Below are 19,055 nucleotides of genomic sequence, written 5' to 3'. Positions count from 1 at the left end.
GCAGCCGCCTGGAGGCGGTCCCGCCCGGGAGGGTGACGTGGTTGGCCCCACCGCCCCGGGACAGCGCTGCCCGCGCGTCAAGCGCTCCCCGCCCGCCCCTTTCCCCGCCCCGTCCGCACGGAGGCCACGCCCCCCGCTGGGGGCCGCAGAGCGGCGGCTGCTCATTGGCTGGGGGCCAGGCGGGGCGTGGGGACGGGGCTCTTCCCGAGCAGGCGCCGTACGTCGAGGGTGCCGTTGGTCTGTTCCGCTGCTGTGGGCGTCAATGGGTGAAGTGGCCGTAGCGGTGGAGGGTTGGTGCTCCCGCAGGTGCCAGCCGTGCAGAGGGGGCTCTGTCTTCTTACCCTGCTCTCAGCGCACCTTGGGCACCGGCTCCTGTGCCTCTGCCAGCTCCGATGCAGTGCTTTTGTGGTGGGTCTCTCACAGAGCGGTTGCCACTGGTGTGAGGTTCATCTCTTCACACTTCCCTCTCCCTTTTCCACCCTGAAAACGCTTAGAAAATAGTACGCAATGGTTTAAATGATCACTTGGTAATAATCCCACATGAGGCTTAGCAGCCGGGATGTCCAGCAGTGCTCCAAGCCAGTGCTGGTGCCGCCTGTGCTGGGTGTTTGGGTGGCTCCGTCATGAAATGTCTGCTACTAGGAGGGAGGCATTGTAACAGCTATAATCCTTACCTTAACTATCACTGCCTCCATCTGCACAGGACAGAGCACCTGGAGAGGGCTGTGTGGTGACCCCATCACTTTGGTGGGCTTGGCAGTGCTGTTAGATTTGATGTTAAAGGTCTTTTCCAACCTAAACAATTCTAAGATTCTCTTCTGATCGCGGGGGAGAGTTCCCCCCTCTGAGTCTGTCCATTGTTTCTGCCCTAAGGCAGCTTGAGTCAATGTATATCATCAGCAGTGGACTCTGCAAGTAAAAATTCATGTAAACCTGCCTCAGCAGTCTGTGCAGTGCCAACTCAGGCAAATGTTGGGAAACCAAGACAAACATTTGTGCCTGCTCGTAATCAAGGAGAGCAGCCAAGCTATAAAGCAAATTTTAGTATGGTTCTGGTGTGAAGAAAGGTGCCATCAGAATGAAAGAACAGATGAAATAGGAGTTATAATCAGGAAAATTCTCCCCTGTTTCTCCTAAGTGTGAGCTGGACTTGGGCAGTAAAGAGGAAACTGCCAAATAAATCCCTAGCTTAATCTTCCATTTTACTTTCTTTCCTGAAGTTGTTTTATTGCCAAGAGCCCAGAGACCAATACAAATTCAGAAATTTTAAGGCAAGCTGCCCATCATGATTACTGTGTGAGCTCCAGAAGGCTCCATAGGACTGTAATACATAATTTGGGTATAGGGCTTTGTGACAAGCTTCTGTACCGTCATGTATCGTGGTGCTTCTGCTGCTGGGCAGGATGGCTAATGCTTTGCTTTCCTGCAGAGGACTCTTCAAGTGAAAATACAAAGAAAGGGCTGCAAAAGAAGCAGCAGAGGAACAGTTTTGCAATACGAACAGGAACCTCGTAGCCACTGAGGTGAAATGACCAAACTTTTTGTTGGTTGTAAATGTCAGTGACACCTGAATCTAGTTCTGAAATAAGGTGTGAATGAAATCACACGCTCCCTTTAGTTATCTTTCATTCTGTGTGTACTTTTTACTGGAGTGTTAGTGTGAAATACTTCAGTTATTCCTGCAGTGTGATTAAAGTTGCTGGCGTTTTAATAAAAAAGAAGTAATTTTCACATCCATTATTAAAATACTATGATTCTGTTCTAACTTTGAATAAGCAGCATGTAAAATAAATGGAGGAGCAGCATAAACAGATATTGCAACGTAACCGAAGCTGCAGTGAGCACTGAATACAGACATTTCTTATGGCTTAGGGTCTCCTACTGGGATCAGGGCTTGATTTTCATAGACCCTCTTGTGATTTCACTACATAATGTGGCATTATTTGAACTCAGGTTTTCCTTTTTACAGCTCTTATGGGTTATGATATTAAATATCTCTGTAGCAGTTGTCGCAGTGTTGCGTGAGGGATGCAGCAGCAGTTCAGTTGATGTGCTGGGCACATGAAGTGTCATGGTTGCTGCAGTCTGTGCTTCATGAGGACTCCATACTGAAAATCTCTTTCAGAGAAGGGAAAAAAATGGGACAAATGTTAAATGTGATTGATAAAAGACAAGATGCTAATTAGTGTGTATATATGTGTAAAAAGTGGGAGAAAATGAAGTACATAATCAAACAGAACTGAGATTACCAGCAGGGCAAGAATTACAGCTACAGCATGCCCCCACAAGCGAGTGCAAACATGTCTATCATGTAATCCTGGGGGTTGGTGGAATCCAAGTGAATGATAAATGTGGTTTGTCTGTTTTTTCTTGAAGTCAGCATCTTGGGACTTTGTTGCAGCATACAGTCAGCAGGATCATGGCAGTCTGAGTTGTTGTTGTTGGATCTAAAATAACACATTCATCACTGTATTCGTTTTTCATTGTGCTATTATATACTTAGTGGTTAGTTAAGGCATTTAACTCTGGTTTGAATCTATAAGGAATTCCAAGCACTGCATTACTGGAAATTTATGTAAAGTCCTTGGCAAAAATGAGTAAAACCTAAGGGTCTGCAGATGTCCATTTTAGGGAAGCACATAGAGTAAAAGCACAGCACGTAGAAAATGTCCAGGATTCACAGCAGATTGTGTTATGCCATAGAGCCATTAGAATCACAGAATGGTTTGGGTTGGAAGGGACCTTAAAGCTCATCTGGTTCTAACCCCTGTGCCACGGGCAGGGACACCTTCCACTAGAGCAGGCTGCTCAAAGCCCTTGAACACTGCCAGGGATGGGGCAGCCACAGCTTCTCTGGGCAACCTGTGCCAGTGCCTCAGCACTGAACTCAGCAAAGAACTTCTTCCTAATACCTAATCCTCTCTTTCAGGTTAAAGCCCTTCCCCCTTGTCCTATCCCTACATGCCCTTGTAAGAAGTCCCTCTCCAGCTTTCTTGTAGGCCCCCTACTATTATCCCTATTATTATTATTATTATTAACCCCTATCAATTGGTGCATGGCAAGATGTGATAACAGGCTTTTCAAGAGGTTCCTTTTTTCAAGAGGAGTGTGCTGCAGTTTGGGATGCTAGCAATAAATGAAAAAAAAAAAATTAGTAGATAAACTAAAGGGGGCATATATTTGGTTCAGTTTATAAACACTTGTTCTCATTTCCAAATTGCCGCTTCACCTGCATGCAAAGAGAAGCGTGTGTGAAGTGTAAATCATGGTGGGTGTTCTAACGAGAAAGAGACACCACCCAGAGAGGTTTCAGGGTATTCCATACCATTACGTAGTGGTGCATTATTGGATTATGATGCCATTCACCACGTTTGTAATCATTCAGAAATCATGCCTCAATTCCTGTGCTCAGAGATTTCTAACCTGAGTTAATCTTTGCGTTGTGAGACAGGTATAGTAAAAAACCCTGCTGCAGAGGTGTGTCTGATCGGGGCTGGAGACAGCCCCAAGGCATGTTTGGGGTGGCGCTTGCTGTGCTGTGTGATGTCTAAGTGTGCTGTAAGCTGCTCGTGTGTCTGTGCCCAGTGGAAGTTCTGGGTGAGAACATTGGCACCTGCACTGTACAAGCCCCTTGCCTGAGGCCAGCAAGCTGGGGCTGTGTCTGGTGGTCCCTCACGTATGCTGTGGTACAGGCACTTGCTCAGCCCCACCACGTGGAGTGGAAAAGGCTGCTTTCAATGTAAGGAACAGATAGAAAGATATATGCAGAGTGATAGTGAGGATGTGGTAGTGCTAAATTATTCTTCTTAGATCTTTTTTAGAGGTAGTGGTAGAGGCCACTGCTTTTAGCCTAAGGCAAACTGAAGAGATGTCATGAGGAGAAGAATGGAAGGCAAGAGGCAGAGGTGAGATGGGACGGAAGGAATAAACATTTCCCCTGCACAGCTAGGGCCAACCACAGAATGAGGTCAGGCTGGTTTAAGTAACCCAAGAAAAATAAGGCTAATGTTTAGATGATGTCTTCCTGCAGCAGTACATCCTTTTACTGTACTGTAACACACACTTTTCTGTTGGTGATGGTGTAATACAGCAGTGGGCTCTGGCCTGTGTCAGGGCAGGAGCACGCCCCCTGCCCCTAGCAGTTCAGCCTTGTGCTCGATGCTGTCCGGCTGATGAAAGGTGCCTTGGCCAGCCTGGGAGCTTCTCAAGAGGAGGAACCTCAGCAGGGCTCCCCAGCTTTTCCTCACTAGGTGCTTGTAGGCTGAGGCTCTTGCATCTGGCCCCTGCCTGAGCTGCAACCCTACGGATGTTGCAGCCCTGCCTGTGCCTGTCCTTGGGTCACGTTGACCTGTCCTCCAGCATCTGAGGGACAGGCATGATTGAGCTCTGTTCAGCTTGCCACCCATTACGGCATCTTCACATCCTAAACCTCACCAGAATTACAGTAAGAAGCTCAGCATAAAGCTCTAATAGCAAAACTTGAAAGATAGTTTTTCTTACAGCAGTGACACATTGCATAAATAAAACACTGTGTAATCCAGTAAGATAATTGTTTTCTCAGGATTCTGGTTGCTGCCATCTGCGCTTTATAGAAGGGAGGTTTTTTACGTGGTTGCTGGGAAGGGAGCTTCTCCAAGACCAGCAGCTGGCAATGGAAATTTTCACCTCCCTGTCTGCAGACTGTCCTGAATTTCCTGGCTTTTTGGAAACCCTATGGCTTGCCTCTGGACTTGCGTGTCCTCTCAACATTTGTGCACGCCACTTCTCTGGTCTGGCTTTCTCAGAGGAGGCAATGCATTGCTAGTGACTTGACCAGAGATGTAAGTTATAGTAGAAAATATGGCACGAAACGTCATTTTAAATTGAGGTTAAGACTGTTCTTCCATTCCTGTTTCATTCTTCATCACCTTAGGCTCCTTAAGTATATCCAACTTGCAGGTGCTGGGGAACCAGGGTTGAAAGACACACTCTTTCTTTTAGGTGACCTCCTTAATAGTGGATGAAAGATTTTACCACTTTTTTGCTGGCAGAGAGTCCTGTCCTGACCAATGCAAATACAGTAATTGTGGCTTGCCTGAAGTATCATTATGCTTGAAATTCAAAATGTTTCCTGGTTATACTCCCCTCTTCTCGTTATAACGTTTTCCATGTGGCATAACTTCAACCAGTTGTTCCCCGCCCAGTCACCCTGCGTGGCTCTTACAGACCCTGCGTGTATGATACCCTGTATGTCATATATCAAGCCATCATATTTGTTACCAGGACTGTGACTTTGGGCACACAATCAGCTTTCTGGTACTCGACATGGTTAGGCATTTGTCTGCCCTGAGGGATCCTGAACACAGCCCAGAGCATGAGTTTCTGGGCTCTGGCTGCTGATCAGACCAGGACTGTGCTCTGGCTCAGTCCCTCATGGGGACACTGGGGTGCAGCGACACCGCAGAGGGGACCTGCCATGCATGACCAAGCCATCAGCAAATAAAAATCAATTGGTCTTTTGGCACTGTCATCTATAACCTGCAGAACTAAAATTACTTTTTTTGACTTTTATCTTTAAATATCTGAATATAATTTTAAATCCTTGCGAGAAATAAGAACCACTAACCTCTGTCCCAGTAATGAGTTCGGAATTCATATCCTTTCACAGCAATAGTCTCTATTACTTATGAAAAGTAATTTGTCAGGAAATAAGTTATTTTATGAAGGAAATACAACACTGTATTTTCATCTTTGACCCAGAACTATAAAGTGAAAATAATTACTCTCTAGGCAATTTAATTGAAGTGTTCCTACAGAAGACTTAGCTCCTGTGTAATAGTCTATGTATAGATTGCAGAATGCTTTAGAAAATAGAAGGATAAGATGTATTAAAGGCTTCTTAGCTAGCTACAGACATATAAAGATATTTTAGGTTAAAGAAACTTATTGTTTTGTACCATAAGTAAAGAAAAACCTAAATCCCCTTGCTAAAACTAAGACAATCTCTCCATTCACTCAGAGCCTGTGGTCTATACTCTCTTCAGGCATTCCGTTAAATTCAGTTTGCTGATTTGTTAAATTCATTCCCATTTAGCAAATACACTTAAGATTGTTATTTTTCATTAAATCCATGGGCTTAAGCTCGGACAAAATTAGGTCTCTCCTAATGCTTCTCTAATTCTGTCTTTTTCATCTTACACTGGTGCTGTTTTGTGGGGTTTAGCGGCTCATACAGTGAGCTGAGGAGCAAAGGTCACTCAGCACAGCACTCAGCAGCGCTGGAAATTGAGGCGAGAGCTGTATACTGACAGTGTCTGTGGCCCTGGCACTGGTTTAGCATGCTCTTCCCTTTGAACTTCCAATGCATTCGGTTATGACCTGTCTTTTCAGGATGCATTTTGATCTTCCACATGACTTCTTTTAATGTTTACCTGCTGTCATCTGCTGAAGCCATCTGTGCCCAAGCTCTGCACTGTACGTCGGAGAGATCTTGCATGTAAGGAATCACTGACACTAGCAATCATTGTGTATTATATTGTGTATTTGGGTTACATTGTCTAGTGCGAGGTGTCCCTGCCCATGGCAGGGGGGTTGGAACTAGATGATTGTAAGGTCCTTTCCAACCCTAACTATTCTATGATTCTGTGATTCTATATATTTGCATCCACACAAAACCTTAAAATTTCCTGTTTTGCGGTAACTTTATAAAAAATATTTTTCTCTGTTTTATTTGCAATAGTCACATTTTTGTTATTTGACACCATTTGCCAAAAGTGGTTACTTAAAGCTTATGCCTGCTCTAGCATTTCCTGGTTTTAGCCTGATGCAGCCCAGCTTGATTACAAGGGCGTTACTTTTAGCTTATAGTAGTCAGTGCAGGATCAAATACGTGACATTCAGAGAGACCACAGTCCTGCAGGCATGCTTTTTCCTGCTTTCCAGGGCAAACTTGGCAGGGCAGTTGTGCTGTTGAGATTGTGGTAGAGGCAGAATTTAGCCAGGAACAGTTAGCCTTATCCCTATAGGTGTGTATCCATCTGCCCACCCGTTCTTTAGCCATATATACATTTTATCTTATCTGCTTGTCACTGTGTAATCATATTCCCACCATTTCCCATAAACCATAGACTGGCACCGAGATATGTCCACAAGTCTTTCTATACTCCTGTAAAAGTGCTTTTTAACAGCTTATGAACATTATTTTTTTTAGCTAAAATAACATTTCCAAGCCACTCACAAGTGCAAGAAGTGCTTTTATTTTTGCTTTAAGTGTATGCCATTAAGGTCTGTAAAAAGTTGAGTAGAAAATTGTGCTCTACCTTTCAGCAGGCAGGAAAACCAACTGGTGATCACGGCTCAAAGGTCCCACAGTTTGTAATCTGGCAGGGTACCATAGGCCTTTCATTATCCGTAGGGACAGCTTCCAGTCTCTGAAGGACCTCCGTGCCCTCGATCAGTTGCCTACAGGAGGGAGAAGGTGCACTTACGATCTGTCTCCATCTGGAGCCAGTTCTGCAGCGTCTGGCTTGTGCAGGGCTGTAACAAACCCAGGCACTGGGTTCCTATTGACGGGCTGCACCCGCTCTGCTCTTTAAAAAGTTGTTCTTTGCAATGGAGTTGCAAACACCATCCCTTCTTGATTAAGTAGCCTCTAGCTGGTGTTTCAGGAGAGGTGAAAGTGCAGTGGCTTTATGCAGCTGCATTTATTTAAAGAAGTGAGTGTTGTACCATGTGACCCAGCCACAAATGGCCATTACTCTTGAGGAGAAAGAAGTCAAGAGATGCTGTCAAAAGTGACACTATTAGAAGTGACTCCCTGAGAAGTATCTTTCGTTTTCTTTCTTCACAGCACCAATCTGAACCCTGAAAACAGTCCAACATTTTGCAGTCTTTACAGTTTTGAGCCTGTCCTGCTCCCCCAATGTGGGAGCATGAGCTGTGCCTTCTGCAGGTACCATTGCAGCAATGGATGCCAGTGCTCTGGGAAGCTTTATACCACATCCCATCCCACCCAACCCCAGCCCAGCCAGCACAGTGGTACCAAGCGGGGAGGACATTGCAGGTGGCCCTTGCCCAAGTGAGGACATCAGAAGGACTGAGCAGACCAGAGCTGGCCAGGCTGTCCTCGTGTGCTGTGGCTACTTTTTGCTCTCTCAGGATTAAACTCCCACTCAGATTTAGGAGGGTCTGGCTAAAGATCATAGATCCCGCACCTTTCAGATTACACAGAGCTGGTGGCAGGGCAGAAACTTGATGTGAATGCCAATGGTTATAAATATATCTACCCAGCAATCGCTTTTGGGTTGTCTCTGTAGGTTAGACAGTTATGCTTTTTGCTTCCTTTAAAAATCCTTTCTGTGGTTACAGTCCGTGATGTGGTTACATGGAAACGGCACTGCGAATTTCTCTCTATGGTAATACATACATATTTTGCTCTCTTACATCAAGCAAACTGCCCAGAGCAATAATCTTCCTTATTACATTACTGAAAAATCTAAAAACCTTAAGAGGGCCAGCCATATACATTAACCTACCGAGAACAAACTCCCAGCATGCATTCACTAAAATAATCTCTTTCAGCTTGTGAGGGCAGAGCAGAGCCCGAGGCTTTGCTCAAGACCCCCGTGTCCATCAGGGCCCACCTTTGGCCGACACCAACCTCTGCAGCCATGGGTTTGTAGCCTTGGTTTGGGAGATGCCCTAGCCTTAGCTTTGCCATAGGGTTTTCCAGCTCGAGCAAGCCAGGCCAATGCAGAGAAAGGAGGGATGGGTGTCACTAGGCATTTCAAATCTGATTTATCCATCCTCCCCCTGGCCAGAGGCATCTGTGTGGCAGCTGCATGGCAGCTGCTGTAGGGATTTTGTGGATGCTTATTCCCAGGGCAATATCCCGCGCAGTGCAGTAGTGGCAAGCTTATGTGTACCTACCCAAAAGCCACGTATTTCTTGTCCAGGTAGGGAGATGGCTGGAAGGTGATGTAGAACTGAGAGCCATTGGTGTGGCAGCCCTTGTTGGCCATCCCAAGGATCCCTCTTCCCTTGTGACGGATGGAGAAGCTTTCATCTAAGGAAAGAGTTCAGGAATGAAGGGCCGCAGCTGTGCTGCTCCCTTTGCTGCTGTTCACTGTACAGCTGCCTTTTGCCAGCTTCTGCAAGTTCCCCTTTCCTCCTTCCGCACTCTCCCTTTCCGTTCTCATTTCCCCCAAAGGTCTCATTGAGTCTCATGCAAGCAAAGTCTACTTTGAATCAATGTCCTCCCTAGAAAGAGCTTTCCACGACTGTCTATTGCTTAAGCCAGTAAAGAAGCTAATGAAAAAATACCTGTAAAAAAGCACTCTAGTGAATATTAGAGCCACAGCAAGGATGCCTCTGCCTCCCCTTTGTCTGTAAGGCCTTTCAGCAGAGGAGCTCAGGGCACTAGCACAGCATTTCCCCATGGCTAATTGGGATTACTCCCACTGTATGGATGAGGAAGGCAGGAGGCAGAGCAGATGCTCCACAGCCTCTGCTCTGCCTCCCCTCATGCTGCTGCTTGCAGTGAAGAGAACAAGATCCCCTGTGAGCACAGACAGGTCTGTGAGGGCAGGACATGCAGGAGGGCAAGCAGGAGACTTCTTTAGCCAAATAAAATGACAGAGCTGAATGAATGGAGAGCAGATCTGTAGTTAAGGAGGCCAGGGTGGTCCCAGAGCTGAAGCTTTGTTCTAGGGTGAGGAGAGGAGGGAGGTGATGGGAGCAAGAGCTTGGAGGAGGTGGAGAGGATCCTCTGTGCCAGCTGAGGAAGGACTGGTGAGGGAGAGAAGAAATGGCTCTCAAGAGGGGTGACTGTGGAAGAACAGGCATTAGGTGTGCTTGGGTTTGGGGGATGATGGCAAGGACTTGATTCCATCTTCTCCATGGAGGGGAACCTGGCTACAAGGTGAGAAGCAGGGAGTCCACTGATCCTGGCCTCCTCTGTCACTTGTCTCAGTCCTGATCACACCGAGCAGTCATGAGCCCCATTGAGCTCTCAACAGACTTGAAGAAAACTGTAGAAATAGTTAGATCTTATAGTTCTCTTTTTTTTTTTTTTAATTCTTTTTGCCCTGTTTGAGAGCCACTTCTCAGAAACTGATTCATAAAAATGACAATTGAATTTTAACTGAACGGTTACTCCCTGACTGCTGCCCTGTGGTTTGCAAGATGATTTCAGCAGACTCATTTTGGAGCAGGATGCTTCATCCTACGGCATGACGCTCCAGTCCAAGTGATTTTCTGTAATCACCTCAGCCCGTTCGGCTCATTACAGTAAGATGCAGTTGTGTCCCATTAATTTCAGCAGGCACTGGTTGCAGTGCCTGGCCGCTTGCCAAGCACGGAGTCTCCCAGAACATTTCCAGCTGACAGAGGCATCTCTCAACCTTTTCAGGTATTGAAGATATTTCTCTTCTGCCCTCAGAGTAGAATAGTTTTGCGGGAAGTACTGGGAAAGCAATCTTAGCCTTAAAATAGGCAGGCATACCCAAGGGAACACCTTTCTCAATGATGAAAAGCAACTTTTAATTTAAAACGGGGAGGGGAAGAATTAGCAATCTTTTCCCGTAATACATCAACACATGGAGTATGTGCAATGTGGGTAATAAAACTCTTCCAGGGACACTTTCAAAGCTGACAGATTCCAAATTAAATCCACCTTAAAATTACTTAAACGATTTTGACGCATTGTCACCTTCCCACGTGGCATGGGAGCTTCTTTCCTGGGTAGCACGGAGGAAGCACAGGCCTGGAGGAGGAGGATGGAGCCGAGAGCAGGACGCTGCACGTGGGGCTGGGGCTTTGTGCTGCAGCTCTCCTGTATGCAGAGGTGCCTACGCATGCCCAAACTCATTTTCCTCCATGGATGATTTCTACCCAAACAGAAAGTGCGAAGAGTGTGAGATGTGCACTGTCACAAATCCATGGGGCAGCATTGCTGGAAAAGCAATCCTTGGTGACATCCACCTTGCAAACAATTTAATAGCCAGTCCTACTTTTTTCCAATACCAGCTTATGTTCTTTCTGAGGTGTGCGTGAGTCTGGGCTTGCTGCTGTTTCAGGAGCAGTAGCATCAAAGAAGTGATTTTCTTCCCTTCCTGCCCACTCTAGGCAGCCCAGAACATCACTGCCTAAAGAGGCTGACAAGAAAGCTGGAGAGGGGCTTTTGACAAGGGCAGGTCATGATAAGACAAATAATGATAAGGCTTTAAACTGAAAGAGAGTAGATTGAGATTAGATAGAAGGAAAAAGTTCTTCCCTGTGAGGGTGGTGAGGCGCTGGCACAGGGTGCCCAGAGAAGCTGTGGCTGCCCCATCCCTGGCAGTGTTCAAGGCCAGGTTGGACACAGGGCCTTTGTGCAACCTGCTCTAGTGGAAGGTGTCCCTGCCCGTGGCAGCGGGGTTGGAACTGGATGATCTTAAAGGTCCCTTCCAACCCAAACCATTCTGTGACTGTGATTTTACTGCCTTAAATCCCCCACACTTCCACTTCCAGCAGCCTTCCGGCACACCAGTGCTTGCGACACAGCTGGGTGACCCCCCTCCAGCCGGGTTTTGCTCCATCCATCCCAGGGCCTCAAGGTGAGAGCAGCTTCTTGTGAGCGGGCTCTTCTGCGTCTTGGGAAGGAAAGTTTTCAGCCACACTTGGCATTTCTGATCTCACTGTTGGCTGCTGCCCAGACTGCTCAAATGTAACATCGTTTGCACCATTGGCAGTGGGACATCTTTTATGTAAGGGAACATAAATCAGTTTCAAAAGTGTTTTAACTGTCATAAAACGTCTTTATGGGTAGCATTTAATCTAAACAGAAGATCCCAAACGTCTATGTCAATTATATGGATTGTTTTTCTTAAATATTGCAAGTTATAATGTTCTTTTTTTCTTTACATTTTATTACTTTATATCATTATAGGGGAACATTTTTTGTTAAATTTAGCTCATGTTTGTCATTTCTCGACTTTCATGGTTTTATGAGATTCAGAAGCAACTCCCCTTAAATCCACAGTCACTTAGCCACTGGCAGCAACGCCTGTGGTGTGCCCAGGCCTGAAAAGCTGCATGAGGTCTAGGAAATCTAGAGTTAAAGCTGACTTACTTCCATTAGTTTAAATGCATTTAAATAGGTGGTATCAGGTGCCTGGAGATCTGTAGCTAATCCACTTTTGCATTTCTAAGGTCCTGTCCACAAAGGTGAGTGTGCACAGTCTGAAATAGGCAGCAGGTGACCATCAGCCCTTATTTAGGCAGGGAGAAGGGGCTGCTGGAGCTGAGCCTCAGGCAGGGGACATCAGGGGAGGAGGACAAGGTTACAGATCAAAAAGTGTCCTCACTAGAGCAGTCCGCTGTTGCTAATGCAAGCAGATAATAATTCTGACTGAAAAGCAAACCCTTTTGCTTTAGGGAGATGAAAGGAAATTCCCAGGTTATTCTGTGAATAAAATCAGATCAACAGCCTGATTTTTGTGGAAATTTGCCATTTGTGCAGTAAGATGGCTGAGGAAACGTACCTTCAAAGGTGGGACCATAAATTGACTCTCCTTGGTCTCCCTTTCCAGTGATGATATCTGCAGGGTAGATAAAAGTAACCATCAGAGACCAGGTTTATCACAGGCGTTATTGGGGCTGTCAGTGAGCAGCTCAGCTGAGGTCAGAGACGTGGGTTGTGCATCAGCCTGGGGGAAAACTGCATCCATCTTTCTGTTTTACTACTGAAATACTGTATGACTACATAGATATCTGCGTAGTTACAAAAAGTAGGAAGTGTATCTTCAAAGTATAAACTTGAAATGTATTTATGCACTCACATTTGGAGCAAGGCAAACACAGGTAAAAAGAAGTACAGGTAGGCAAGATGTATGATAGACCAAAAGGGTATAATGAAGGAGATGCTATCTGGTACACCTAACTATCTTGACTTCCCTGGGGATGTCAGTCGAGCAAGCTGCATGACCATCATTTGTAGTGCCTTTCTCCTCAGTGCTACACTCCAGGCATAGCACTGACGTTCAGACAACTCACAACACGTATGCAAGTGCTCTGATGTTTCACGAAATACCACCATACATTAATCTCTCTATAAAACAAGTAATATGTTTTCCTATCGGTATTATTTTGTTCATGTTTCTCTAATTAGGAAACCAAAGACTTATCAACCTTGCCAAAAGGTCTTACCAAAGAACTTCCTGGAAGAGAGTTTTAGTGTTTTCAATTAGTTTCCCAAAGTCTTTTGAAATGGTCTTGGATAATCAAAAGAACAAATTATTCAAACTTTTCCTACGTTTTGAAAGTGAGATGTCTAAAAGAGTAAATGTTTTCTGTTTTTTTTATCTATATTAGTGAAGAGATTAGCTTTGTCCTGGAGTTCAGTCGTGTCTCTGTGGATGAGGACTGTTATTCATCACCCCCCGGCTTGTGCTGTAGCTCGGTTTTACTCAGGACACCTGGAAGCGCACCTCCTCCTTGGATCCACCCATTTTTCACTATGCGATGAAAAAGGGAGTTCTTGTAGGTGAGCTCTCGGCCATCACAGCAAGACTTTGCTCCTCCGACGCACAGAGCCCGGAAGTTCTCACAGGTCCTGGGACACACATCTGAAAAGAGCTGCAAGAGTGAGAAGACGAGAACACGTGTGAAATTCCTAGCTGGCATCCACCGGCCAGACTCCTGGCCCCCCACCTTCAGCAGGTGAAACCACTGCGCTGGGTGGACTTTTTCCTTGCTTTTCTCCTTTGTTACATACCTCAAAGAGCAGCCTCCCGATGGGCTGTTCCTCAATGGCTATCTCCAGGTACACAAACACATGCTGTTCAAAGCATAAAAACAACTGCAGTGAGGGAAAGGCCAGCTCTCTGTGCTGTGCTTGCTTCCTAACACAGCCCGGGTCCAGCCACCCAGCACAAATGGTCTCAGGGAATGTCTGTGGGACTGTCAATGCACAACAGCATTCCTATTATTTTGTGTAAATAAAAAAGTAGAGCATGTTTCACTTTGTTCTGGACAGAAATAATCCTACCAGTGTGTTAAAATGAACTACTGGGCAGGGCCTGCTTCTTTATCTTGAATTTATTTACATGTCTATTGCAGCCCATACAATACAGGAAGAAATAAATACAGGAATACCGGCCACCCTGCCAAAATAGACATTTCTGGCTATTCCCAGCCAGACTGGTATTCGTTCTGGTGTATTTTTCTCTGCTCTCTATACTGTGTGAGGGCTGGCACCACTGTTCCCAATCCCACCATGGCATTTCAGGGGGTGTTGGCTGGGAAGGGAGAGGTTTGGCTGTTGGGTTTTTTGTACCCAAGAATTTTGGTATCCCAAGGGCTGAGTGGTTTGGGATTTTGGAGCAGCACAGTTGCAGCAGAGTCAGCATTGCACTTTTGGCTGTTCAGCCCTGAAGCAGTTATACGTGTCAGGCATCCAAGCTAGTGTTTGCCCCTTTCTGGCTGCCGAGAGTGCAGAGGCTCTGCTGTCCTCCTTGCATGGGATGCTCCCCATCGGCCTCTCCAGCCCCAGCTCTGGCCCCGCTGTCACAGGGCAGAAAACCAAAAACCTGCCACCTCTGTGCTCGCTCTCCTTCCTCCTCATGTTACCTGCCCTTTCATCAGGCTCCTGGCACTTACAGACCTTGTACCCTTGTCATAAAACAGTGCTACTTGCCTGGGTGCTTTTCAGATATTTGCTGTAGAAATCCTCAGCAATCGCTTGGTAAAGCGCCTCAGGCCTATAGTCACGATAGCCCCACTCATGGTAAGACCACTTGAGCAGATCCTTCTCATCCCCCAGCAGCCGGCCATCAAGGAAGCACATCACCGAGGAGGTGTATCCCCACACCTCACCTCTCAGTTCCTGCATTCAGTGGGACAGCAGAGCTTCAGGGGATGAATTACACACTTGGTAAAGAAGCAGTCAGTAATATTCAACACAGGTAAGGTGGCCTGTGGTATTTTTATGCCTTTCTTACTTTTAAAACCACAAATCCCACCAACTGGGAAGGATTTGGCAGCAGCTTTTGGTGAGGTGTGCTGACACTGCACTGTTACATGCCCTAAAGATCTGGATCCTGATGCTATGGGACATTATTGTGGCAAGAGTCATCTGGGTGTCACCTTGGGGGCAGCTCAGGCTGAACAGGAAAAGCGCCTGGAGAGCCCCATCCTGCCTCAAAGGTCTCTAGAGAATGTTACATAAATTGGGGTGGAAAAGCTCACTTCTGACATCTGTGGATGGCACCAAGCTGGGAGAGGCTGCAGCCCCAGGGAGAGGGGCTGAAACTCATGTCTGAAACAACCTGAGGACGTGAAAGTTACCTTCTTTTTCTCTTGTAAATATTCATGCCATGCAGATTCTACTAAAGGCTGTATTACAGGATCTGCAAACTTGCTTGGAAACTTCAGCTTCAGAGCCTGTATTTTCAAGGTAAGGAAAAAAGTACTTGCTTACAAGCAGTTTAATACCTTCCCACACTCTGTCCTATCGCAGCTTGTATTCCCCTTGTGAACTACCACCTAAGCCATGTTCTAATCCAGTTATTGCTCTGCACCCCTCATGCCTCTGGCATAATTCCCGACACTTGCAGGAGTACATGCAAATCGTTCTGACTCCCTGCTTGTGGATGTAGTGGGTGTCTTGTTTTTCTATGACGGGCTGCTTCACAAATATTACTGAGTTACATTGGTACTCTCCCACCCCTCCCCACCATGTGAGATTGTTGTAAGCAGTGAGATATTCAAAGATGCTGATGAGCATCTTCTACTGCATTTGTTGCATGCATTTTTACATGCACGGGGAGTCACAGCCCTCTTACTGCACCAGGAGATTGGGCCTAGGGCCTTGGGGCAAGCAAGTGGCTCAATGAAGGCTCAAGGTGAATGTTTCCAGTCCCTGTTGCTTGTACCATCGCCTCAGGAGCCCACCGCTATTTCAATGTGGGACATTCCTGCCCATCAATTTAGCCTCATGTCCCTGTGGACTGTGGCACACAAGTGCCACAAGCTGTGGCTTAAAGACAGCTGAGCAGGCCTTAAAAAGAATAAAGCAAAGAAGTGACTTTCTATGCAGCTTACGATCCTTTTTGCTATTGTCGGGATGGTGGCTAGGAAAAATAAAGGGAGAAAAGCCAAGAGGCACACACCCCCTGCAGCTATTGGCTTGGCTTGTCCTTTGGGCTGCTGATAGATGGCAGAGCTTCGTCAGCTGTAAATAACGCTGGGGAACAAGCCTGACAGGTAAACAGTTACAGGCAGGGCAGGCACACAGGTCAGCGTTGTGAACCCCATGGTGGGCTGCATGCTGTGCATCTGCTGCACAGCCGAGCTTCTCAGGAAAAGTCTGTGAACCCCCGTTTTTGCTTTCTCATTTGCACTGATAGAGCTGCATTAAGGACTTGTCATAAGCTGCCGAGCAAGTGGGGCAGAGCCATGATGTGCATGACATCTCACACAGCATTGCACTAGGAGGTGCAGGAACAAGGAGGCGAGGATGCTGCAGCAGAGACCCCTACCCTGAGCAGCGCTGAGCCAGAAGCCCTTAAAGCTTCTGTGCCTGTGCCTGGCAGCAGACATCCAAAAGTCGCAACATGTTCTTCTTCAGAGCCGCTGCCAGGCACAGGCATTCCTCTGCTTATTTACTTCCAACCCCCACTGCTCCCTGCTGCTCCCAAAGCAGCGCTGGGGTTGAAGCCCAAGCCTTACCTCTGCTGTGCACTTGGCCACGTGGAAAGCTGTGTCCTGGAGCAGCCCCACCACTGTCACCAACATCTGCTGTGGGCCCATGGCACCCTGGCCACCACGAGTCTGAGTTCGTCAACAGAGCCCAGCTCCACGGCAACACTGGGCACCAACACACACAAACCCCCCTGCATTTGTAAGCACTTCCCAAGCCTAATGTAAGCAGGTTTCGACCCTGACAGAGGGTGGAAAATGCTCCAATTTCCATTTTTCCACGAAGGAAGGAAGAAGGAGGTTACACAGAGATTGTGTGGCAGCGCGAAGGACTGAAGCCAGCTCTCTCCAGAGCTCATGACAGGTTCTGTCAGTATGGGATCATTTAAAAGAAAGAAGATCCTGTTGCTAATCCTGCAGTGAGTAATAGCAGATGTCCAGCAAAAAGAGGAAAGAATAAGGGAATGCAAGAGCAGCGCTTCCCTATTAGTCTCCCAGCCCCTGGTGAGCCTTTGCTCAAGGATTTCCAGTATCTTTGTGTTTAATTCCCCATTGGTGGCTCCTTTCCATGTGAATTTCTTTGCTTTGCAGACAAACATAAAAATCCAGCACACACAAAATCCTGTGGCAATGAGGTTTACAGCTTAATTACACCCTGTACAAAGTGTGCATCTCCTTTGAACGCAGAAACTCTGATCCACAGCTGTATTTCCTGAGCATTGCCGAGACACCATTCCCTCAGCTGCCTGTTACAGCACATGGACAGAGCTGTTCCAGAGGGGTTGTGGCTCCTGCAGCAGCTTCACTCCCTTTTCACTAACATAGCACGTGCAAAAGGGGTTTGTGGGACAGCCGCAGGGTCAGCACGGGCTTCTGCCGGCACAGTTGGATCAGGTTGCTCTTCACCTCTGAGCAAGGTGCATTTTAAAAGACTGGTGTTAGAAGTGACAAAACTGAACGGTGCATCACATCAAAAATCTGTCTAAGTTTTCATGACATCGTGGAGCAACAGAACAATCATCACATGCCCAGGAAAAATACATCTTTGACATGTAAAAATCCTATTGCAAACAAGATAGTTGTGATTTTCATGTTCTGCAGAAAATATGTTCTGCAGAACAAACCTATGTTAAAAACAGTAAAAATTATAGTGATTTCTCCTCTTAACAATGTGCACCTTTTTTTCCAATTGTATAACCAAATGGCCTCATAAAATGATAAATTTGTACATAGCCATAGAGTTGGCATCGGAAAGCCTATATAGCCTCTGAGCTCGATGCTTCCCACCTATGCCTGTGAAAAATTCAGACTGAGAAAGAAATCGCAGGTTGCAGAAGGGCTCTGCCATGGAGCCCTCAACTTTCTCTGACCTGTGTGTGGCTCAGTGGTATTTTCTTACAGCGATTCATTAGGGTAACACTTGTAACTATTCTGTTGAGATTTGAAGCAATATTGAAGAGCTCCACTCTCAGTGTCAAAGACCCGTGAAGATGATCAGATTCCGAATGTTTTGCTCCCTTGCCTGGAAGACCCATGCACAAGACGTTATCGTTTCATGTCATGATGTTGTCCTGCTTAAAAAACCAAACAGAACTGAGGAAGACAAAATGGTTTGGAGAAGGGGACATACTAAAATCCTCTGGTAGACAAGACAGTTTTGATTTACCCACAGGTACTGGTGGCATAGACAAGCTGAGGTGCGACAGTAGCAAACCACGATGAGCAGCACATGCAACTGCTATGTTTTGCAGGCTGTGACAGAGTGATGCAAAAAAGGAAAGCCCCTTCCTCCTCTTCCCGAGGGCCGGCACAACTGCCTCTGCAGGCTCTGACAAGCAGAAGCTAATTTTAGTAGCCAGGCCATATGCCTTCTGCTATAGCCAAAAAAGTCTGTAGTGCCCATACGTAAAGTCAAGAAGATAAGCAGCATATCCAGAGTAAAATATAAAATCAATAATGCTATTTTTCCTCTACATGCGTATTTTTAGCTTGATACAGATTAATACAGCTGAAGCTCATCTTTCCTCCTGTCTTTTTCCTCCTTTTTGTACTACAGAACATAAATATTAAAACCAGAGCAATCCACTGCATATTATTTTCCATATTATTTTCAAAAAACCAGATTGATATCTGCATTTTAGTCAGGTGTTGGAACAGACTTCCCAGGGAATTGGTGGAATCACCATCCCTGGAAATCTTCAAAGACTGTGTAGATGAGGCCCTCAGTGACATGGTTTAGTGGTGGACTTGGCAGTGCTGGGGTAAAGGTTGGACTTGATGATGTTGAAGGTCTTTTCCAACCTGGTTGATTCTATGATTTTGTAAATGTGCTTAAACTTACCACAAGTTCTGTTCCTGAAATTTAATTCTGCACATACATATGACTGGCTCCTGTTATT

General features: G+C 46.2%; 1 protein-coding gene across 2 annotated transcripts; it reads right to left on the bottom strand.

Moving 5' to 3' along the window:
* Positions 1 to 2,176: 2,176 nt before the first annotated feature.
* PPIL6 (peptidylprolyl isomerase like 6) lies at positions 2,177 to 18,601 on the bottom strand. Of its 2 annotated transcripts, XM_030490203.1 has the most exons (9): positions 16,687 to 18,601; positions 15,304 to 15,399; positions 14,654 to 14,842; positions 13,733 to 13,795; positions 13,446 to 13,593; positions 12,501 to 12,557; positions 8,908 to 9,043; positions 7,299 to 7,440; positions 2,177 to 2,447 (listed from the first exon to the last, which is right to left on the bottom strand). In XM_030490203.1, exons 1-8 carry the CDS (start codon positions 16,765 to 16,767, stop codon positions 7,329 to 7,331), a joined length of 882 nt encoding a protein of 293 aa, XP_030346063.1. In that variant the 5' UTR covers positions 16,768 to 18,601; the 3' UTR covers positions 2,177 to 2,447; positions 7,299 to 7,328. The 2 variants fall into 2 exon arrangements, with proteins under 2 accessions (XP_030346063.1, XP_030346062.1); XM_030490202.1 differs by lacking the exon at positions 2,177 to 2,447 and having other exon boundaries at positions 7,220 to 7,440.
* Positions 18,602 to 19,055: the final 454 nt, after the last annotated feature.

This window comes from Strigops habroptila, chromosome 6 (genome assembly GCF_004027225.2).
Source record: "Strigops habroptila isolate Jane chromosome 6, bStrHab1.2.pri, whole genome shotgun sequence".
In the NCBI taxonomy this organism is placed as follows: domain Eukaryota; kingdom Metazoa; phylum Chordata; class Aves; order Psittaciformes; family Psittacidae; genus Strigops; species Strigops habroptila.
This window is presented reverse-complemented; position numbering and strand designations above follow the sequence as displayed.

Excerpts from the sequence above, each read along its gene's own strand:
- PPIL6 (XM_030490203.1), bottom strand. The coding sequence starts at position 16,767 with ATGGGCCCACAGCAGATGTTGGTGACAGTGGTGGGGCTGCTCCAGGAC. Across the intron at positions 15,400-16,686 it reads TGGCCAAGTGCACAGCAGAG|GCTCTGAAGCTGAAGTTTCC; the intron begins GTAAGGCTTGGG and ends TTGAAAATACAG. Across the intron at positions 13,594-13,732 it reads TCGGGAGGCTGCTCTTTGAG|CTCTTTTCAGATGTGTGTCC; the intron begins GTATGTAACAAA and ends TCACTCTTGCAG.